A 24,318-nucleotide genomic window follows, 5' to 3' on the forward strand; every position below is an offset into this window, starting at 1 on the left:
TTTATGTTTTGATTTTATTGCTGTAATATGTTGTCCAGGCTTGGCCCCATGTAACCCGCTCTGAGTCCCCACAGGGGAGATGGTGGCAGGGTATAAATAAAGATTATTATTATTATTATTATTATTATTATTATTATTTCTCCCGGTCTCTAAGACAGTGGTTCTTAACTTGTGGGCTGCGGACCACCAGTGGGCCATGAGGACTGAAATCTGGTCTGCAAGCCCCCTTTCCTCTTTATTTATTTTATTTCAGCTCCTTTTGCACTGTCTGCCACTTCTTTCTTATTGCTGACCATGGCATATCTTCATCATTTCTAGCACTTCATAAATGATAATCAGGACGTGTATGGCCAAGCAATGTCAGAGTGTGGTCAAGATGTCAAAATGTATTAATGAGAAAGAACAAACAAACTAGGATAGATGGCAGCAGTTTGCTTTTGCTAGAACTTACTGGGAAGAAAAGGATTTCTCTCCTCTCTGCTCCCTCTTGTTGATTTAATTAGTGCAAACTACATTTTCACTCAGTTTGCAAGAAGTGAAATGATGACTAAAAGCAGCAGAAAAACTGGAATGGCAGAGAATTAACTGAGACTGCACCTTTGGCTGTTGAGTATGCATGATGAAATGTGTAACTGTGGCTGTAAGTGTGACGTTGGTATACTGTGATCCAAGGTCTTTTTTAAAATGAGAAGGCTTCTAAGAGGTTGAAGCTGCATTGGAGACAAATACAGATATAGATTCATAAATACACACACACAAGGGCAATTAACCTGCAATTAATCATAGGCATTTGTCCTGCTAGCTGTGCACTAAACTGCAGCTGCAGAACCAGAGATATGACTGAAGTGCCTCTGAAGATCAGACTAATATATGCCTTATGCATAAACACATCAAAGCAAATTGCTTAAAAGCAATTACAATGTAATTAATATCAAATCTATTTCAACTGTCCTTTTTGCATTAGAATAGTCTCAGGTGACTTGTGACAGCCACAGCCACATCAGGACCAAATGCCAAAACAGATGTTTACTAAACCTATGTTCCCCTGGTTGGTTGTAATCTCAGGGCCGTGCTGGTTTAAAAATGGAAAGATCATGAAGAAGAAAAGGGAAGAGAAAAGCAGCAACTCCTTTATTCCTGTCGCAAAAGATCGGGCAGCTTGTCACACATGATGTGGGTGTGTAATTGCATCCGCAAAGTGATTGCTGCAATAGAAGTAGAGACCATCATAACTAGAAAGAGCAAAAAATCAGCCGAGTGCGACATCAAGGCAAGGCCACAGATGGTCAACAAAGTTTATTAAATTGGAATTTGAGGACCTATTAAAGTATGGTATTCAGTATAACTTGAATCTGGAATTGCTTGGTGAAAAAGTAAAAGGGAAAATTAATCTACTTGTACTGAACTTTCAGCCTTAATACGGCACAATACCATCTTTTTGAGCAACAATCCTGTTCACTGATGATAGCAGTTTTATTTGGAACATCAGCAGGTTTTTCAGCTCAAACACTGAAGAAATCATATGGTAGGGAGACTAGGGACCTTTTCACATGGGACATTTTTCTCCATTTTGCCGTAAAGATGGGGCCTGCCATTCTCCATCTCATGATGCACAGCAGACCCCAATCACATTCCTCCCTGTGTGTCCCGAAAACAAATGAGGTCTCCTTAGCTCAATGTTGGAATCATGAAAATCTTTTGCAACAGTAAAAAGCCACACATTTACTGTTAGCAAGAACTTGCAGTGTTTACAGTGGATCCTGCAGAAAATGCTTAAGTTGCTTCAGTTGTACTCCACAAAAAGGTAAATCAGTCTGTTTAGCAAGTTTGCAAATGCTGATTTATTATTAGAAATATTTGATATATATACCTTTTTATATATCTACATATCTGCCCCCTGGTGGCACAGCGGGTTAAACCATTGAGCTGTTGAACTTGCTGACCAAATGATCGGCAATCTGAGATCCCACTATTAGTCCAAGCTTCTGTCAACCTAGCAGTTCGAAAACATGCAAATGTGAGTAGATCAATAGGTACCACCTTGGTGGGAAGGTAACGGTGCTCCATGCAGTTATGCTGGACACATTATCTTGGAGGTATCTATGGACAACACCGGCTCTTAAGCTTAGAAATGGAGATGAATATCACCTCCCAGAGTTGGACACGACTAGACTTAATGTCAGGGGAAACCTTTACCTTTACTTATATATCTGAGATTACATAAAAAAATTATTGAGCGGAAAGGGGTTGCAAGTGGAAAAAGTTTAAGAAGCCCTGATATAGAATCTCAGCCTATGAATGGAATACTATTTTCTATATTACTAGACATGGACTACTAATATATCTAAAAACACACACGGCAGTCTTCAGAGAAGAACTGTTTAAAATGTACATGTATTTATAATGTGGCACAACCATTAAAGGCTGGATTTTACACATTTACAGGTCGTATTTCAACAAAAGGAATACGAATTCAGCTAAGACAAAGATTTTTCAATAACAAACAGCAGTTTGGTCTCCACTTCTAGATAAGTAGCAATGTGCAGGCCTTTTAAAAGAATCATTATGGAAACGAGGGATGTGTTAATGATGTGTTAAACCAGGCACATAAACTAGTTGAGAGGAAATATTGGAAGATGTATTGGAAAAAAAGGCCAAATCTATTTAATAGCACCCCATTTTTAATATCATCCATTAGTTTATAGTATCTGTTGTTGCTGGTAACAAAGGAATATTGTATGAAAAATTGCCATTGTACTATATATATATTTCTTTTCATACAACTCCTACTTGTGTTTGAATAGCACCAAGACAGAGAAAAATAAGCTCTCTTTAGATCATTTTACTTCTTTTGCTGATGTTATGCTTCATCCAAATATACAAGGAATGGAAAATGTGGGACTCTCCAAATGATGTTGGGACTGCGGCACTGTCCATGCTATTGAGGGCTGATAGGAACTGGGATTCAAGACCATCTGGAGAGCTATATATTCAATCTTTAACAGGCAAGCAATCAAACCTTTGCAGAAATGTACAACTGCTATTGCAATTTAGGGCACAAGTGTTCAGTGCCAACTCCAGTTCTTGTTTGCCGTCATGATTGAACAAATGCAGAACTAGAAATCACAATGTCCACGGTTGGTGGCACTCTGTGCGATCTGTGCCTACTCCATACACGTTTACTACACACAAAACCTCTAGCCAAGTGCCCTGATACAGTCAAATCAAAATCTAGAGATGTGTTTTTGACACAAATCCCCCTAGAAACTGGTTACAAGTGACCAGAACAAAACCTCTTTTTTGAGAAGATGGTGGTGTGGACTGTGCAGGATACAGGCAAATGTCCATCACTGAGCTGTGGGCTTGTCTAGACATTATGTAATCCAGGGGTCACCAGTTAGCATCTATAAATGTAACCGGTTCCCATCAGAATTTTGGCATCTTTTAAGCTTGGCAGAAGGGAATATAAAATATTATGGTCCCCCTAATGTTCAGCAGTCCTGCCCGTGACCACATAACCAAGAAATATATAATTTGGCTCATGTCAACCAGCCTTTGGGAAATGGCTATTGCATGAATCAACTTGAATATTGAAATTTGGGGGTGAGATGTCAGCATAGGAAAGGAGAAACCTACTTATTGTAACACAGCCCAGCTCCCAAAAATATTCTTGGTGTCTTGTTTTTTAAGCCTGTTTCTGGAGTTATCTGGGGCGCTGATTCAGAAAATTGCATTGGATAGACCACATCAGCTCTATTACGTAGATATGGTTATCAGGATTCTATAGTCAAGCAGATGAAGATTGGCATGTAGTATAAGTTCTGTATCTCGAAATCTATAGCTGATAAGGGATAACTGGTGCTATTTTTCAAATTAGCAAGACAAATATACCCAGAAACAGGACAAACATTTGAGGCACCAAAATATGTAATTCATTCTGTTTGTGTCTCCAACAGCAAAGTTTCAGTACGAGATTCTGCGTAGGACATTGGTTTCATTCACATCATCAGCAAAAATGATTCTTATGACATTAATTTCACAATTCTTTGGATATTTATAGTTTCTAGCTACAGCATATTAGATTTTCACTTGCAGGACTTGGGTGGAAAAATATGATCCAAGGACTGCATTTGGGATCTCCTAAGACTTACTGCCCTTTCTCTAACTCATCAGTTAAGATCATCATGGACAATATCTGGGGATTATTCAAAATATCTGAAGGAAACAGCTTAAGGATAACTGGGGTAGGGTGTTCTTTCATTGATTAAAATGCAGTTTTTCTATTTCAATCTCATCAGATCCCCTTGATGAATGCAAAAGGATCTGCTTTAATTGTTACCAGCAATCATTCAAGCCTAATCAAAACAATTTTGAAAATTGCTTGATGCATAAATGATTAATAGGACAGTCATTACAATATGAAATCTTGATCACATGCATCTCACCCGACCAACCAAATTCCCCTCCCTGGCAGTCGTTCATTTGTAGGTTTTGTTGTTTATTTTCAGAAAACTTCACTGCTTCTCATGGGAGTGCTGGTACAAGCAAAATAAGGAAAGATGTCCACATTGGATGTTTAGTCTTAAGCAGGATTTCAAATATATATATATATATATTCAAATAAGGAAAATCCATCATATTGCCAATCAACAGACACACAGGAAAGCAAAAAATGAGGAAATGAATTGGATTTGGAAGAGGAAGTTTACCTGAAAGCCTATTTCATAAAACTATGTCATAGCGGCATCTCCCAATAACACCCAACACTTGAGGTGAATGGCTAAGAACAAGTTACATGAGACATAATTATTTTTGGCAAAGAGGGATGTGAATCAGCCTACGCCCATTCACATTTGCCACTAGCCAGGTGGCAAGCTTTTTTGGGATGAATATCAAGTTGGCTCATTCTCCACTGAGTCTCAAAAAGAGATTCTGTACTAAGGTTTTTCCAAATCCTTTGGCACACTTGAAAGTCACAAGGGCAGCACTTCTGTTCTGATCTTTTTTGTCTGTCCATTTGATTCAGGCTGTGAATCCTTCCTTTTACTCTTTTTCTGCTGCTGGAGTCTCTCTTCCTTCTTTTGTAGGTAAACAGCCATGTTATCAAAAGAAGCCTTGTAGAGATTTTGGTAGCAACTCTCTCTGCCAACGCAGCCTGTGTAAATGGAAACAATGGAAAGAGTGAAGCTGAGAAAGTTGCTCTACATTTCCTGATTTGCAAGGAAGTGGTTCTCCCCTCCGGTATGAATGATGGAAAAAGACTTAAGTGCTTATATTCTGCACTTATCGAGCCTTTCAATAACCCAGAATGAGAAGTAAGAAGGTACTGGATGGTTTGGAAAAAAGGAATCAAGAAATTAAAATCTTTTTTAAATTTTTAAGTTGCCTAAACCAAGAATCTATCATTCTTGTACTATATATACTTGCTGTACATATTCTTTTGAGATTATCCTAGGAAGGGCATGGTGTGATGCCTGGCTGGATTTGTGAGGCTACAGCAGAAGGAACCAAGTCACAAACATCCCTCCTTAAGGGCCCTTCCAGACAAGCCCTATATCCCAGGATCTGATCCCTGATTTTCTGCTTTAAACTGGATTATATGAGTCCACACTGCCAGATAATCTGGGATAAACAGAACACCTGGGACCAGATCCTGGTATATGAGCCTGTCTGGATGGGCCGTAAGTTGCACCAGTGATTCCCTGCTTCCTCATCTGACACCTATTAGGAACCATTTTAGCAGTAAAATGCTTTCCATCCCAGAACTGCATTTTAAAGAACTGGCACCTGAATTTGCTTTTCCACTATTCTCTACTCATTGCTTTTCGTCACAGTGTTTCCTTTGGATTGTAAGCATTATAGTAGGGACTGCCTCATCTGTCATCGATCTGTTGATCATGTAGGGAGCCTTTTCAGCAAAACAGTAGAGTTTGAACAGGCAGGATTATGTTAGCAGCCAGTGGAGATGTTTTAATAAGGACATAGTGTGCTCCCTATAATCAGCCCAGTTAGTAATCTGGCTGCCAACATTTGCACTAACTGCCATTGAGGATAAATCTGAACATGTACGTTGACAGTATTTAGAAAGGTCACAAAGTTGGTGTCACAGAATCAGGGATCAGGACAGGCTCTCACTCTTAATAACTAAATTGTGCATCTTAGAAGTTTCCACAGATGATGGGTTAAAAAGTGGAAAACCATCATTTGGCCACAGGGTGGGACCGCCATACAGATGGTGCCACTGATGGGATTGCCCAAGTTGGTAGGAAAGGGGTTGGGAAACCTACATATTTGGTGATCGCCAAATATGGGATAAAGAGTCGAATCCTCACATAAGAGGACCACATCAATAGTGGCTAGAAATTAAGAGCGTTTTAGGAGTCATTTAATCCCTTCTTGTATTAAAGAAGGATGAATTATTTCAGTGGGGCTTTGTTTTCAGCTATGAAAATTGAGACAAAGGTGAATGTTCAGAGGTACAGCAGTCCTTGATAATAATTTGTTAACCCATCTTCCATCTTTAATGCCTGTAAGCATGTACAATTAATTTTGAGCTTGCCTGGGCTCCCCTGATTTGTAACTTTGTCACAAACCATGTACCTGTCATTCTAGGAGACTCCCTGAACCATGAAGATACATTAATTGGGAGGTATGGTAGGCATCGCAAAATTATCTGGCAAGATTAATTTTGTTTTAAAAATGTCTCTAATGGGTACTGTGCTCAGCTGCTTGGCTGCTCTGTCACTTGAAAAGAGAAACAGATCTGTCTCTGCAGGGAACACAATCAGCAAATCCGCATGTATTCTTGGCCTTCCACTTGGCTGGACAACAGGGCAGCTATGCCAGATTTTCTGCCCAGTGACAATTCGTTCAAACTGAAGTTTAAATAGTCACTGTGACTGTGAACATATCAGGATAGAATGGTTATTGTGATGCTCTGATGAAGCATTACTAAAGTTTGAGCAAGGAGAGTGCGCAAATGAAAAAAGAACTGTTCACATTTGACAATAAAACAGCTACCTTTTCTATAGGGGTAAAGACGCTAATTAAGCATCTGGAACAGGACTCATCATCCCAGCTCTCGTGTGCTAATTAGCTATGGTAATCACTGTAATCTTAATAGCCCCCTTTCCCCAGCTGCTGGAACACTTAGAATCTGTGCACAGCATTTTAATTCGCTATCTGGAAAAATATTTCACTGTTTTCTCCCATTATTCAGCTCTTCTTTTGTGGGTTGGTTGGATGTTTATCTCACCAGAGGCCAAATGCTAATGGCAAAGTGTAACAAAAGATATCAGAAAGTCAGTTCCTCCAGTGCAAAATTATCTAAAGCAACAGATTTCAAATTTTCTACCTTGGGAAAGTCATGTCCACAATTACAGAGATTCTGGGACATGATCAAGAATGTGCACTTTATCTGTGTGGAACAAAAGCTAACCTTTTTGAGCCTAGGGGCAAAACCGATAAACTCATTTGTTGGAAAATTGCAAACTATGGCAGTGGGAAAGAATTTGGAATATTGTAATATTACTGATTTTCCATGCACAGACTCTCTTGATAAGCATAGTGAAAAACACTGGGGGCCCCAAGACCCTGTTTGAAAGTTAATAGGCATTAAATGTTTGCCTTTGTGTATGCTGGAATTTGTCCTGAGTCCCCTTGAGGAGATAGAGTGGAATACAAATAAAGTATTATTATTATTATTATTATTATTATTATTATTATTATTATTATTATTATCATCATCATAATCCCAATTGTAGATTTAAATAATGTAAAATCCTATCTGTTTTCCTTCTTCCTTTGTCACTCATGTCCCTCAGTTATTCCGAAAGCTTGATTAACTATGTCCTTAGCTCAATATTTTCAACTTCAGTTTGAATCAGGAGTGGGTATATTACAAATTCATCCAATTCCCCATCACATCCTTCCTGCTCCTTCCAAAACACTCTTAACTATCTTAAAGCAGAACTTTTAAAAGTCAACCTTTAATGGAAGCTGTAAGATGCATGCACTCCAAATCCTCATCAAACAGCCAATCAAAAGAGTGTTCTCTTGATCCTTGAACTCAGCATTCTTACCTTCAAAGGCTGTCCAGTTGTCATGAATGTACTTTGTCATTTTCTTCAATCCTTTGTCTTCAATATCAGGCTGAAAGAGAAGAAAGACGTATCTTGAAGAAAAATAACAGAATGCTTTTTGTAAGAAAAGCCTTGACCTGAGATCAACACACCTGCATTTTTTAAGTTTGCCTTGAATCACTTGGGTATTTCCATGTTTTTACACTTTAGAAGGAAACTCAAGACTTGGTTGTGGGACCAAGCGTTTGATCATTTAATAGCAGCAAGTAAGAAGAAGACATAAGCAATTTGAAGTGACAATGAACTGACCCGGACTTTGGTTTTAACTGGCGTGTTTTTAACAACTGTTTATTTAATGTTGTTTTAATGAATTTGTTGAATGTTTTTTGGTGCTTGTTGTGAGGTCGCCCTGAGTCCCCCCTCAGGGGTGAGAAGGGAGGGGTACAAGTGTATGAAATAATAAATAAATAGACATTCAGCTAACTTTTCCAGGATACCTCTGTTTACTTGACTATTGGGTCAGAATGATCAAAAGAGGGCCTATCCTATGTTATCATGTTTGGATGATGAAGCACTACATAGGATTTATCAGATGTCGTATCCATGTCTTTTCAAACTAACCATAAAACAGGGATGTACAACTCCCAGAGGGTCTCTACTAGAACTCAGAGGGTTACATCTTCTCCATTGGTGTCTATCTGAACTCCAAGCATCTCCTTGCACCCTCCAGAAAATTCAGGAGACAACTTTGCCATATCACTCCCCCCCCCCCCCCCATCATATTGTAAACCCAGAAGGGGCCTTTCTTTCAAAACTAACAGTAACCAGCTGTAATCAGAGAGCTCCTCTCACCTGCCATTGTCCATCCACAAGTTGGTAGAAGAGAAGAGGTGTTTCCATGTCCTCCTGTAGAACCCAAAGTCCACCTGTGTCCTCAAAAGCAATGTCCCAGCCTTTGCAGTTCAAAGGGATATGCTGCTTGTCGATGAGTTTCTGAGCACCAGCATCAAGCTGGAAGATGGATATTGTGGGAGCACTTTTCAGAAAGAAACATGATGGTTATACTTCGCTCTTTTACAGATCAACTTACCTACATCACAGTTTCACAGGCTGAAATCAAGTCATTTTTATTTGTTTGTTGTACTTTTAAAATAGCCCTACAGCCAATGTTTTGTGGATGATGTTCAGTTTGTTAAAAACGGAAAATGCACCAATAGCTTAAACAATGACTAAAGAAGCAGACAATAAAACATTTCAATAGAAAAAGCAAAGTGAAGTGCAATCCTCAAATTTTAGAATCATAGAATTGGAAGAGACCTCGTCAATCATCCAGTCCAACCCTTTGTCAAGAAGCAGAAAAATCTCATTCAAAGCACTCCCGACAGATGGCCATCCAGCCTCTGTTTAAACGCCTCCAAAGAAGGAGCTTCCACCACACTCCGGGGCAGAGAGTTCCACTGCTGAACAGCTCTCACAGTCAGGAAGTTCTTCCTCATGTTCAGGTGGAATCTCCTTTCCTGTAGTTTGAAGCCATTGTTCCATGTCCTAGTCTTCAGGGCAGCAGGAAACAGGCTTGCTCCCTCCTCCCTATGACTTCCTCTCACATCTTGATACATGGCCATCATGTCTCCTCTCAGTCTTCTCTTCTGCAGACTAAACATGCCCAGCTCTTTAAGCTGCTCCTCATAGAGTTTGTTGTCAAGATCCTTAATCGTTTTAGACACCCTCTCTGGACACATTCCAACCTGTCAACATCTCCCTTTCCACATTTATACTCAGAAAAAGTCCCAAAACTTCAGTGAGATTTCTCCCAATTTAGTGGGTGTATATTTGCAATGTTGGAAACCTTTTATAGGACAATAACAAAGTCCTCCTGAACTTTATTCAATGTTCCCAGTATTGACCATCATGCACCCTATGGGTATTAATAACCATAACTAATAACTACTGTAGCAGGGTGGGCAAGTGTGGGAGACAAAAGAGCTTTGTCTCCCACACCAAAAGGTTTTGAAGGAAACCAAAAGGTTTTGAAGGCAAGTATCCCACACCACATTCCATCCCCAAATGTCCTCTACAGTAAATGGAGACATTTTTACCATACTGTGAACCATTTTAGGTCCAAAAGAGGCCTTTGTTTCGTTTAACGGCAGAAAGTTACTGGGCAATGATTTCCTGTTTTTTAAAGGTTTCTCTTGGGCCAGCAATAGCCTTGGGAAGAAAAATGCATAGCAAAGACACCCCCATGCTCCCTAGATGAGAGCATCTGGTGGCAAAACCCCTATAGATTTCTACTGCTGAGGAAGGATTCAAACTCCAGAAACAAAGTTCAAATCTCAAATAACTACATTACACTGGTGGAGCCCCCCAGTGGCACAATGGGTTAAACCCTTATGCCAGCAGGACTGCTGACTGAAAGGTCAGCAGTTTGAATCGGGGGAGCAGGGTGAGTGAGCTCCAGCTTCCCATGTGGGGAGAAGCCTCCCATAGGATGATAAAACATCCAGGTGTCCCCTGGGCAACATCCTTGCAGATGGCCATTTCTCTAAAACCAGAAGCAACTTGTAGTTTCTCAAGTCGCTCTTAACATGAAAAGAAAACTACACTGGTTCTCCTTTGATACCCTCTATTAATTCAGAAAGTACCATTTTATTTATGCAAAATGTCATTATTATGTTTAAAGAGAAACTAGTGTCTTTGGAGGCTGTGATATCAGAGCTTTCACATCAATTCTAAACTGTCAGAAAGAGAGAAATATATTAATCCCATGCTTCCCCTTTAAAGAAAACAGCTTTTGAAAGAAAAAAAACCCTTACCAGTCATATAGAATGGCAATGCAACTTTCTTCACAACAGTAGGCTATCCTTAAGACTGTGTATTTCTGAGGAGAGAAAATGAGATGCAATCAGAGTCTGTAAGAACTTGGGAGACTTGTGGGGAAGTGGATGATGGGCTGTAAAAGAAAAAGGGAAAGCAAGAGTTTTTTTATGTGCAGCTTGAAGGGTGAGGTTGGATATCTCCACACAACGCTGAAGATGAGCCAGCATACTGTTGTCCACTCACTGGCTGTTCATTCCCATAGCAAGGCCAGGTATCCAAAAAGACAAGACTATCTTTACCTATATCTAGAACTATCATGTCTCCTGTGTCATCAGTTGGGAGCCCCTCGCCCAGCACCAACTGCTACTCTGGGACCAGAGAGGAGAGGGGCCAGGAAGGCAGATCCATTTTGTCTCCTGCACTGTACTAATAATATAATATAATATAATATAATATAATATAATATAATATAATATAATATACATATAATATACATATAATATTGATAATATTATAATATAATACAATATAATACTAATAATTATAATATATTATAATTATATAGTTTATATTACATGTAATATTACTAATATTACAGTATGCTATAGTACAATATAGTGCTATATAATACTAATATTGTGCTATGGTAATAATATATATTGTATTTACATACTACTTGTAAGCCACTCTGAGTCCCCTTCGGGGTGAGAAGGGTGGCATATAAATGTTGTAAATAAATAAATAAAAGTTCATTCTGCTTAATGCTTGCATTCTTAGGTCACCCCTGTGGCAGGAGCCGATAAACAAACTATAGTGATATCCAAACCTGGTAAGAGCTCGTATCCTGGCTTGTTTCACTCACAACAAGCTGAGAAGAAGCCATGGTTTGTTCTGGGTTATACTTCTGCCTTGTTGGGGGATGTGTGCTAGATCCTGCCAGACTTGGACATCATATTAAACTATGGACTGGTTTTGCTTCACCATTCTCAAAGCAAGGGGAAGTGGGCAGGCAGCGTGCTTTAGAACATCCACACTCTTACATAGTAAGAACTGTGTTAAATCTTACTCCAAAACAGAAGCAATGTTAAAAAAAACCTACTCCCTGTTTGTTTTCTTTATCTTTTCAATACAATGTATCAATGGATTTCTGTAATCTCAAATGTACTCATTATCTCATGCTGACTGGAATTGCACTCCAGTAAGCAAGCAGTGTAAAAAGCACAGATCTTTCAAAAGAAAGGAAATATTTAATATGTCCACATAAAACACATCACCTTCTCATTTTTGGTGGCTTCACCCATGTTCAAACTTTTCAGGTGACAGCAATAAACTTCTTTACCATGTTTATACTCCCAGAGCCTCAATGTACAATCCTGAAGGTGTTAAGAAGAAACAGATTACTCTCAGTTCAGGAACATTAAAAAGTAGCTATGATTTTCATTCACTTTCTTTCTTATGCATATGAAATGTATGCGTACACCCCTGAACATGTATGTACAGAAATCATGGACAAGGTCCTACAGCAAATTACAAGTATCTGCCAGCAGAGATAAGTTACAGAGCCTGTATGCTGATTCCATGTAGTGCAATGTATGTAGATCAATGATCAATGCACATGGCTGACAATTTATTGTGCGACTGCAATGTGCAAAAACAGGAGAGACAGGCAATATATATTCAATGTGCGATCACATGCATAAGGGTCCTACAAGTACAACTCTGCTTCAGCTGGATATGACTGCTGTACATACTGCTATACATACAAATAAATCTGAATATGTTGCACAAATTATGTCTCCATATGTCGTGAACACGATGTCCACTGCAGACACGTACACACACAATCTCTGCAATCAACTGTAAATTGAAAACACACTTGCAACAATGTGTTTTAAGAACATTTGGTGTGCTTTAATTTTATACTATATTACAACTATCTGAGGTTTCCTGGTGGCACAGTGGATTCAACCACTCAGCTGCTGAACTTGCTGACCGAAAGGTTGGTGGTTCGAATCCCAGGAGTGGGGTGATACCCACTGTTAGACCCAGCTTCTGCCAACCTAGCAGTTTGAAAACATGCAAATGTGAGTAGATCAATAGGTACAACTTCTGTTTGAAGGTAACGGCGCTCAATGCAGTTATGCTGGCCACATGATCTTGGAGGTGTCTATGGACAACACCAGCTCTTCAGCTTAGAAATGGAGATGACCACCATCCCCCAGAGTCGGACATGACTAGACTTAATGTCAGGGGAAACCTTTACCTTTACAACTATATGTGGTTTGAAACATATCTGAGGCAACAGATTCTCTCTGTTCTCCCTAAACCAGCATATCCAGCATATTCAACACCCAGAGCTGATCATCTTTAACACCACAATTTGACAGAATTATTTTCAATAAGAACCTTTGACACAAAATAACCCTTAAATATAACAAGTGGTCACATCTTATTTTTTTCAATATCATAATTTCCAAGCCTTCTTTTTAAAGGCTTCTGTTATTATTTTCAAACAATAGATTTGCTGTTTGAAAAATACTGCCATGCTTTCACTTTACAGTTAAGTTTTAATTACCCAAGACTACAAAACCTAAATGAGTAAGAGAATAAATAACCTAAATACACATCCTATGCATGCGCGTGAAGAGCCAGGCTAAACCCATCAGCAGAAACACAACACTGCTAGCCCTCAAATCTCCTGTTCTTAGTTCTCCTCTTCCTCTTTCGCCCTTTCAACTTCCTGTTCAATGGGTCCATACCTGAGTTTCCTCCCAGCAAGGGACAATACCATTGCTGCTGTTTGGGTTCATTACAATATTTCTATAGATGCTGATTCTATTCCTGCACACAAAAGCAAGAATAGAAGCACCCTCTCTCACTCACGAGTTCATGCTCCATTGCTTTACCAATTAACTGAGTGTGTGCTTTCTATCCCATGAAAATCTGCTCTCAATCTCAGGCTCTTGGAAGTGGGTGCTGGGTGTTTTAAGTTTCTTATAACTGGCTGGCTGGCTGAGAGGGCTGGCTGAGCTGAGTACATGTGTAAATAGGAATGAGAAAATGTAATAGGAAGATTAGTTTTGTGGTTGCACTAGGAACATTATATAAAAATCACAAATCAATAAACAAGAGAGGGAGAATAAACAGAGGAGGAGGTGAGGAGGGTGAATTTGTGCAGGTAACAGAGTTTAAGAAAGGAGCAGGAAGGCATTACTTAAACTGGAAGGGTAAGGTCTGGGTTGTGACCAGGCACAGTGTTGCTCTGGGTGTCTTTGGAGACAATGTGCCACTGTTCTAAATAATCCTAGATTTCTCAGAAAAGTGGTGAGACAAGATAGACAAGAAATCACATTTTACTCCCTGCAAGGGGAAAATGCATTTTTATAAGAAACTTCGTAAAACACTAAGTATATACAGTCTCAGACTTCATACATACCCCAGAAGCTGATAAGAGAAGATCTGGATAGTTAGGAATGACAAATATTCTGCTGACAAATCTAAGAGAAAAATGGAAAAATACAAGATCTGTAGAGGCAAACAAGAGATATCAGAATGGAACATCCTTGGCACATCACCATGGCAACACAGGTGGCACCAAACTGGATTGGGTCAATATCTTATCTTTTGTGCGGGGGATAAAGCCCAGGAGATGAATGCAATTTCTGTGATAAGAAAGGTTACGCCATTCATTTATGCATGTCTGTGATTAAATTTAGCTAGAAAAGATTGACATAACATTTCTGTTTTCTTTCATAGGGTTTTTTTTCTAACAGAGTTAGCTCAATAATGAGTTAGCTCAAGTACAGCTTGGTTGAACAATGAGCCCTACCCTGAAAGCTGTACATGGACACCTTCTTTTGAGTGCATTACACCTTTAGTTGGTTTGTGGTAAACCCTTTTGAACTTAAAACCACCAGAACATCCAGAAGAAAATATGTTTCCCATCGGATGTTCTTAACTGGGACTCTAATCAGATCCCAGCATTGGCCATGCTGATGGGCTTGGATGGAAGTCCAACCATATCTGGAGGACCACATGATGCTCACCTCTGGTTTATGGTCAACTGTATCAGGTTGGGCTTTAGAGGTTGCCATTAAACAGTTTCTTGCTGTAGCTCCCCCAAAAGAGTAGGGGTGGAAAAAATGAATCCATTACACAGCTGCACACCAATGCAATGGGAGGAATTCAATCAGCCTCCACATGATGGCTGCCAGTGTGCACAAGCCTTAATGCAAAGGGACATTGGAAACCAAACAGAGAACACAAAGGTAGCATGGGCTTTTTTTAAAAATGGAAATTGTAATTAAGAGACTCTGCCACTCCCCCACTTCACTTTTTTCGAAGAGTGAACCGTTTCAGCAAGCCAACCTACCAACCTATTTATTTATTTACAGCATTTATATTCCGCCCTTATCATCCCAAAGGGGACTCAGGGCGGATCACAGAACACATACACAGCAAACATTCAATGCCATGAAACGGACAGGACAGACAACAGATAGAGGTATTGTGTTGGCATTTTCTCAGCTTCGGCGTCCTGGAGATTGTGCTCAATTCTTACCACAGGAGGGTGTTCCATCCTCTATGACAAAGAGCCTTGATCACAGACTTCCTCCTTCCTTTGATCATTGGTATTTTCTGGTATTTCTTTTGTGGTGCCATAAAATACCTCCCTGCTTAAGCGGTGCCTAATTTCTCTACTCACAGCTGTTTTCAAACCTCTTAGGTGGACAGTAAGCTGGGCTGAAAGTCAGGTGCTCACCCTAACACGGGCTTTGAACTGTCAACCTTTCAATTGGTAAGATTTATTGCTGCTGGTGATTAACCAGCTGTCCTCTCACACTCTTAGGCTGAAAGTGTGAGAATGGACAGCTCCTACATTGCAATCGGTTCCCATTCCTGCTGCCTTTAGAAAGGTGTAAAGATGCATTGTTTCAATGTGGTCTTTAATCACTGCATTGACTTCAGTGGTTTTGATGTTTAAATAGACTTTTGTGATCTCTGTTAGTTGCCCTGAGTGTTGTTTTTTAATAATAAAAAGAAAGGTGGGTTAAAATGCAGTTAAATAACTTAACAGACTCAAAGGTATAATATAATAGTACATTGGATCCAAAACTTTGGTCCTAGAAGAAGAAGAAAATCCAAAAGATTTGATCTTGAAATATGTGAAGAAGGGAAAAATCTATGACCTCCTTAAATAGTTTATTTTGAGGTCTGCCATTTCACCTACACTTACTCTGTGTGTCCCAGGCAAAATGAGACAATGTTATGCGGTGCTCTAGTCAAACTAACTCGTATCTTCTCATCACGGTCAGCAGTTATGATGTACTGGTCATTGGGACTCAGCACCTAATAAGACAACCCAAACATCATTATGAAACAGACAGTGAGAGTTTGAGACATGCAAATATCTAAAATAATCACAGGCAACTATACATTTTTACAAGAGTTACATATACAGGCTTGGAGACACATTCACTAAAGTTGTTACTACCTTGCAACAATTTCATGATTCCTACATTCACAACTGCCTATTATTAATTTATAGCATGCAATGGGCCTGGAAACCTTTTTATTAAAAGTATATCTCAGTTAATGAAGCACAGGCAGCCCCCAAGTTACGAACAAGATGGGTTCTATAGGTCTGTTCTTAAACTAAATTTGTATGTATGTCAGAAAAGGTACATTTTATTGTTTATTTACTACATTTACCCTAAAAAGGGGACTTGGAGCAGGCTTACAAAAAGTGTAATTCCAGATAGATAGATAGATAGATAGAGCACGTTGGACAGCATAGGGAAAGGTTAACACCCCTGTGGCATTCGTTTTGCTGTCTGTGCCCGTGTTCAGAAGATTTCACTTCACTTTCTGTCCCTTGATAATTGAATTTTGGAAAAAAAAAATAGCTTGATGTGGATACAAGGATTGGTGATAAAGCTTCCAAGAGTGGATCTCCTTTCCTAGAGATAATTTCTCTCACTTCCTGTTGTCTCATCTCTGTTCTTAACTATGAGTCATGTGTAAGTCAGATCTTTGTAACTCGGAGACTGCCTGTAGATGTATTCCTGAGCATGTATTCTTGATTAATCTATGCCCGTACATATCACTAACAGGATGAAAGCCTCAATGTGTTAGCGACAGTCTGGCTTTCTCGAATAACTTTCTAAAGCGAATGCTGATCCCCAGTATTCACCCTCCTTTGAACAGGTCTGTGCCAAAATTGTTGTTCCTATGCCACCCAATTTCCAAAAACGGCCTGCACAGTTTGATGTTTTACCATCCTTGTGGGAAACTTCTCTCATGTCCCCGCATGAGAAGTTGGAGATGACAGACGGGAGCTCCCCGGATTTGAACCGCTGACCTTTCGGTCAGCAGTCCTGTGGGTACAAAAGTTTAAACAAACACTTTGTCTATAGGCCAGGGGAAGTGAAGGTTTGGCCCTTCAGATGTTGATGAACCAAAGAACTCCTAAATTCAAGGGAAAAGCTTGAAAATATTTGAATAAAGATAATATTGAGACATAAATTGCTCACATACCACATCCAACAGAAGAGACAAGTGCCCAAGTTCAATTGTTCCTGGGTTTTCTGGTTCTGTGATAGAGTAAGAATAGACATCGCCAGATTTGTCAGCAACCAGGATCTTATCTTCTGTTGCTGTTATAACCAGGGAAGTACATCTTCTAATGACAGATCTAAGAAGAAGAACTGACACAATTACACTCTAAAACATATTTTTGGGAAGGGCGTGTTTTGATGGTAGATCATTCTAACTGATCATTCCAATCTGGGAAGGCTTCATTCCAATACATTATGTGTGAAAATATTCAACAATTGAAATAAATAGATAATTGTATTTATGGGTTGCTGTGAGCTTTTCGGGATGTATGGCCATGTTTCAGTAGCATTCTCTCCTGATGTTTCACCTGCATCTGTGGCTGGAATCCTCAGAGATTTTGTTGGCAGTGAAGCAAGTGGACTGTATATATACTTATAGAATGTCTAGGATGGCAGAAAGCACCCTTGTCTGTTTGAAGCATGTGTGAATATTGCATTTAGAAAGCTTGAATAGCACTGAGTAGCCATGAAGCTGAAAAGTCAATCAGTGAGGATATGTGCATAGAGGTACCCTGGCCTTTGTTGCCTGGGGACATCCTCTGATTGGGAGGTATTAACTGGCCCTTGGTTGTTAGTTGTCTGGACTTCTCCTGTTTCTGAGTGGTGTTATTTACTTACTGTCTTGATTCCGGTGTTGTTGTTTTTTTAATACTGGTAGCCAGATTTCATTTATTTTCATGGTTTCCTCTTTTCTGTTGAAATTGTTCATGTGCTTATGGATTTCAATGGCTTCTCTGTGTAGTCTGACATAATATCAGCCACAAATGCAGGCAAAATGTTAGGAGAGAATGCTGCTGGAACATGGCCATGCAGTCCAAAAAACTCACAGCAATACGTGAGTCCTGCCATAAAAACCTTTGACAACACAATTTATTTATGTGATTCTCATCCCTCTAGTCTACTAGAATAGAGGATTACAAATCCTACAATTAAGCTTCAACAGTTAAAGACAGATTTATTTATCGTGTCATCAGCAACCAGACATCAGCAACCAGGCAGTGACATCTCCAGCCCATCCCTTGTTTGGGTATCAGCCAGCACGTCAACGACTTAAATCAAGAAATAGTTTTCTAAGATCTACAGAGACACTCGCTGGAACACCCCAGCAAGTGAGAGTCCAAAAGTGGCAGGCTCAAACCCAGAACCTCAACCAATGGCTGATACCAAATGAGAGACTCCCCCCTGGGCACACAGAAAACTGGGTGACTTGGAAGGCGCTGAACAGACTGCGCTCTGGCACCACGAGATGCAGAGCCAACCTTCAGAAATGGGGCTACAAAGTGGAATCCACGACATGCGAGTGTGGAGAAGAGCAAACTACAGACCACCTGCTGCAATGCAACTTGAGCCCTGCTACATGCACAATGGAGGACCTCCTTGCGGCAACACCAGAGGCACTCCAAGTGGCCAGATACTGGTCAAAGGACATTTAATCAACCACCAAGCTTGCAAATTCTGTGTTTTGTCTATTTGTTTGTTTTTGTTAAAAATGTAATACAAGTTAAAGACAGATAAGCAGTTCAGATAAAAGCAAGTTAAATTTTAAATTACATCAGATAATAAAATATACCTTTTAATTTAATAATAAAGATTTGAAAAAACTGTTGAAAAGTGTGACACCAAACCATTAAAAGTTCTTCCTCAATAGCCAGTCAATTGTCAAAAGCCCACTTTCACAAAAGGTTTTTGTCTTCTAGCAGAAGGATAATGCATAGACACAGAATAAAAAAGACCTTCCCAAATATGGTAGCCACTCTCCAGAAGTATTCAGAAAACAATTCTCATCAAAGTGGTTCAGATGACAGGAATTGTAGTCCACCACGTCTGGAGGATGTCAAGTCGGGGAAGGCTAGATAGAACAAACCTTCTGCCATCATGAAAAAAATAGATTGTTTATACAGGCATGGGTATAAACAACCATCATGGAACTAGGCCCTAAGATGATAAATCAGATTGTTCCTTCAGATATAGTTCTGAATCCATCTACATTTCAAAAGCAGCTTGCAATGCAGCTCAAAGAACTTCTAATTTTTCTAGACTGGGCTTCAGCCACAGCTCTCAGAATGGCTCACAATTAAAATACAAAACATGAAAAATAAAGAGCAACACTCAAAAAACGGGAATTCCAGACAGGAAACAATCGAGGCCAGCTAATACCTCCCAACAAAGGATCCCCCCAGGCAGGAAGCAGTCAGCCTTTGAAGCTGCAAGGCCACTGAATACTAATCAAGGTGGACAATTGCAACATTCACAGCTGCCTCCAACAGACAAGAGTTCTTTCTCCAACCCTGGACATTCTACATACATATAAACCCCACTTGCCTAGTTTCCAAAAGACCTCACAACCTGAGCATGCCAGCCATACAAGGTTGTGCTCTCATTACCGCATTCCTCAAAACTACATTTGGCGGTGACGAGAGACAGGGCCTTCTCGGTGGTGGCCCCTTGGCTGTGGAACGTCCTCCCTAAAGATATTAGATCGGCCACCTCCCTTTTAACATTCTGGAAAAAAGTCAAGATGTGGTTTTTTGAACAAGAGTTTGCAAATGCAGAGTAACTGACACAGGAAAATGGAATGACTAGACAATGAGTCCAGATAACATGTTTAACAAGGAGACACTATGAATTTATATTTTAGTGAACTCTTTAGTTTTTATTATATGCTATGTTTTTAATTGTATTTATGACATTGTAGGCATTGATTTTTGCCCTGTTAACTGCCTTGAGTCGCCTAAGGGCTAAGAAAGGCAGTATACAAATATAGTAAATAATAAATAAATACAGAGATGGGGCAAAACGTCAGGAGAGAATGCTTCTGGAACATGGCCATACAGCCCAGAGAACTCACAGCAACCCAAAACACAAAACTATTATCAGGTTAACAAACAACCCAGAACAAACAGCTAAAACACATGTGATTTTTTTTCTTGAATCTATTTCTTAGCTTTAAAAATTCACACCCAATGCCTCTTTTAACCTAAAGCCTTTGGTGAATTGAGAAAGAAATCAAGTGTGGTAAGATTTTGGTCAGGGAGAACAGGGTGACTTGGACACTCACGTCTCTAGTAAGTTGTAAGAAATGACAAAATAAAATCAAAAGTTTATATGAACAGCTGTTCCCACTGTTCGTATTATATTATTTTTCACACACCTTTCTTTCCATACCTTATACTAAGACATTCCCAAGCAGGCTTTGTGCGAAAAAGAATCAGTTGTTTGTTGTCATCAGTCAGAGAAAAATATGTTCCTGATGCAGAAAATGCACAGGCGAGGATATCATGACTTGCTTTACCTGATGACTTTCCATCTTTTCTTAAAAAATAAAATAAAGAGAAGAAAAGAAAAGAAAAGAGAGAGAAAGAGAGAAGAAATTATTTCAGGTCCCATCCATTTAAAGTGAAATAACTTCTAAATGTCAAGAACAGGAACTGCTGCTAATGTTAGGGCAGTACCAGTACTATCGGAAAGCCTATATGTGATGTGATGTGATTATATATATATATATATATATATATATATATATCTCCATTAGTTCACTGTAAATTGAGAAAAACATTTATAAAGGCAAAACTTTCATACAAATAATTCGGGCCTTGATTCATCTTTATCTGTTACTAAACACCTCTAAATGAGATAGCAATTAAAATTATATTTCAAGTAAAGCAAGTTTTTTTCAGTCTCACCCTTGCTTTTCCTGAGGATTCTTGTTGGCAGTGGCACAGTCATAAACAAAAATATCATCATGGCTGGAAATTAGAAAAAAAGATGCAGCGGGTCAGTATTTTTTCATCATTTGTGCTACGTTTGAGCCCTTTTCACCCCCAAAACTCCTAAATTAATAACACCATGTAACAAAATTTGAAAAAAAAAACTGTTCCTGGTTTGAAGGTGTCATTTCCTGTTTAATTGTGCACTATTTACTTTGAAAGTAGTTGTTACACCCCAGAAATTTCATTTTGTCACTGCAGGATGTCCCACGAAAACAAAAGTTTTTGCAGTGTAATAAACTTTTCCCATGCTTTTATGATAGAACTAATTAGGAGATGACATTTACAACCTAGGAACAGAAATCATGTTACACAGTGCAATCCATCCTTGCTTTTTATTACAACGTCAGTATTGTAACTCCCTGTTTGGCATAGGTCTGCTCATGCAAAGCAGGTGAACATAGCATTGAATGAAACATGCAAAATAACCACAGGATGTCTTAAACCTACATCTGTTGATTACAAGCTAGCTGGCACTGCCCCCCCCCCCCGAATGTGCGATAGAAATTGCTGCTAAATGTGAAAGAAATAAGGTTGAACACTGTGAAAGCCATCCACTACATGGCTACCAGCCTCCCCTCAATAGACTGCAATCAAGGAGCTTTATGAGAACTACCACTCCTCTTGGCGTCCCTCCAGCAACAGCAAGGGTATCCCTCTGGGCAGCTAAACCAGGAAATCCCAACTGGATCCCCCCCCCCCCCCCCCCGCAACGGTCTTCCTCCAGGGGCAAACCAAGAATGGGCAACTTGGAAGACCCTGAACAGACCCAGAAGTGGAGTGGGCAGATCAAAAGACAACCTGGCAAAATGACACTACCTAGAAGAATCCCACACTCTATGTGACCGTGGAGCAGAACAGTCATCTTCGCATCTATATGCTTGTCCACTGTGCCCTGCCTCATGTACAGAGGAAGAATTGTTGGAGGCTACAGACAATGCCATTGCTGTTGCCCATTTTTGGTCAAAAGATATTTAGCCGCCTGCATTCCTTCTATTTTTGTCAGTTTTATACTAATGTATGCAATGCTTTTGGTATGAAATAAATAAATAGGGATTGTAACTTGGAAAACAGCAGGGTACACATAAATACATCTGCTATGGCCTCCAGTATATTTTCCATATATAGATATATGGATATAGATTGCATCGGCACTGTGGATGTAATGCAAATTGGCCACCATGTAATGCAATTTGGTTCAATACTGTGGAATCACGGGAGTTGTAGTTTTGCAAGGTCTAACGCCTTCTCAACCAAAGCGCGGTTGCCTCACCAAAGTACAACTCTCAGGATCCTATAGTACTGAGCCATGGCTATTAAAGTGGTGTCACTGCATATATTCTACAGCAGGCCTGGGCAGACTGGGGCCCTCCAGGTGTTTTGGGCTTCCACTCCCACCATTCCTCACAGCCACAGGCCCTTTGCTTTTTCCCCTCAGCCGCTTAAGCAAAGGGCCTGTGGCTGTGAGGAATGGTGGGAGTGGAAGCCCAAAACACCTGGAGGGCCCAAGTCTGCCCAGGCCTACTCTCCAGTGTAGATGAGGCTGCAGTCTAACCCAGAGCCCCTCGCCTCCACGCTGCCCACCTGGGCTCCTTCAAGCGGGCAGCCAGGAGCCTCGTCCCGCCGGTGAGCGCCAGCAGGCCTCCGCGGAGGGCCAGCCCCGGAGGGGGATTCGCACCACGGGTCGCCTCTGCCGCCTTCTCCATCGCGCCCACGTGGAAGGACAACAGAGCCCGGCGTCGCCGGCCGAGTGACGTCATGGGACAGCCTGCCGGAGGAAGCCGAGAGGCTTCGGAAAGACCCGGCGCGCCAAAGAGGTGCGTCTATCGCGTGCGCACCCCCGACTTCCGGTATGATCCGAAATTGGACTTGGGCCAAGAAAGCTCGATTTGTGTACCAAAAGGAACACCTCTCATGATTTTTTTCACCAATATTTTGTTTTTTTTGGTAAAGAGACAAGAGTGTCACCCACACCATAGAGCAGTGGTTCTCAACCTGTGGGTCCCCAGGTGTTTTGGCCTACAACTCCCAGAAATCCCAGCCAGTTTACTAGCTATCAGGATTTCTGGGAGTTGAAGGCCAAAACATCTGGGGACCCACAGGTTGAGAGCCACTGCCATAGAGTTAATGCAGCCTGACACTCCACTTTCACTGCCATGCTTTATAATCCTGGGAGTTATAGTTTGATGAAGCACCAATGCTCTAGGGCAGAGAAAGCTTGAAAAAAAATACAGCTTACTGAATTCCAGCGCACTGGGGGCCCTTCCAGACAGAAAATCCTACAATATCTGCTTTGAACTGGGGGCCCTGCCAGACAGGCCCTATATCCCAGGATCTAATGCCAGGTTTTCTGTTTACCCCAGATTATCTGGTAGTGGGGACTCATAAAGCAGAAAACTTGGGATAAATTCCTGGGATTTAGGACCTGTCTGGAAGGACCCTGGAGACCCTTCAACACAGCCCTATAGCCCAGAATTTCAAGGCTGAAAATCCCACCTTATCGGAGTGTGAATTCATATAACTCAGTTCAAAGCAGATAATGTGAAATTTTCTGCCTTTATATTCTGCGATATGGTGCTGTGAGAAGGGCCCTGTGTTATCTGAGGGCCCTTGAACACAGCCCTATACCCCAGAATATCAAGGCAGGAAATCCCACATTATCTGAGTGTAGACTTAGATAACCCAGTTCAAAGCAGATATTGTGGGATTTTCTGCCTTGATATTCTGGAATATAGGCCTGTGTGGAAGGGCCCTATGTCCACACTGGCATATATTCCAGTCCAAAGCAGATAATGTGGGATTTTATTCAGTTGTGTGGAAGGGGCCTCAGTTATTGCCAATTTAATGCAAGAAAATCTGACTTGATAAAAGATATTGCCAAAAGTGTTGGTTCATTTCTAATGTTGTGAGTGTTACTGAGCTTTAGCTTTCAAGAATGAGCAATGCACTGTCCTGTCTTTATTAAGATTTATAATGAATATGTACGTTTATAAACCAGAATATCAAGGCAGGTAATCCACAATATCTGCTTTGAAC

General features: G+C 40.3%; 1 protein-coding gene across 2 annotated transcripts; it reads right to left on the reverse strand.

Annotated features, from left to right (window-relative positions):
- Positions 1–1,823: 1,823 nt before the first annotated feature.
- Positions 1,824–23,091, reverse strand: WDR4 (WD repeat domain 4). Of its 2 annotated transcripts, none has more exons than XM_060770272.2 (11): positions 22,867–23,091; positions 21,199–21,261; positions 20,681–20,827; positions 17,436–17,592; positions 16,135–16,247; positions 14,335–14,395; positions 12,173–12,271; positions 10,895–10,959; positions 8,934–9,117; positions 8,082–8,151; positions 1,824–5,155 (listed from the first exon to the last, which is right to left on the reverse strand). In XM_060770272.2, exons 1-11 carry the CDS (start codon positions 23,040–23,042, stop codon positions 4,974–4,976), a joined length of 1,317 nt encoding a protein of 438 aa, XP_060626255.2. In that variant the 5' UTR covers positions 23,043–23,091; the 3' UTR covers positions 1,824–4,973. The 2 variants fall into 2 exon arrangements, with proteins under 2 accessions (XP_060626255.2, XP_060626256.2); XM_060770273.2 differs by having other exon boundaries at positions 20,681–20,822; positions 22,867–22,957.
- Positions 23,092–24,318: the final 1,227 nt, after the last annotated feature.

This window comes from Anolis sagrei, chromosome 3 (assembly GCF_037176765.1).
Source record: "Anolis sagrei isolate rAnoSag1 chromosome 3, rAnoSag1.mat, whole genome shotgun sequence".
NCBI lineage: Eukaryota > Metazoa > Chordata > Lepidosauria > Squamata > Dactyloidae > Anolis > Anolis sagrei.

Excerpts from the sequence above, each read along its gene's own strand:
- WDR4 (XM_060770272.2), bottom strand. The coding sequence starts at position 23,042 with ATGACGTCACTCGGCCGGCGACGCCGGGCTCTGTTGTCCTTCCACGTG. Across the intron at positions 21,262-22,866 it reads GCCCGCTTGAAGGAGCCCAG|CCATGATGATATTTTTGTTT; the intron begins GTGGGCAGCGTG and ends TCTAATTTCCAG. Across the intron at positions 5,156-8,081 it reads CAACTGGACAGCCTTTGAAG|GCTGCGTTGGCAGAGAGAGT; the intron begins GTAAGAATGCTG and ends CCATTTACACAG.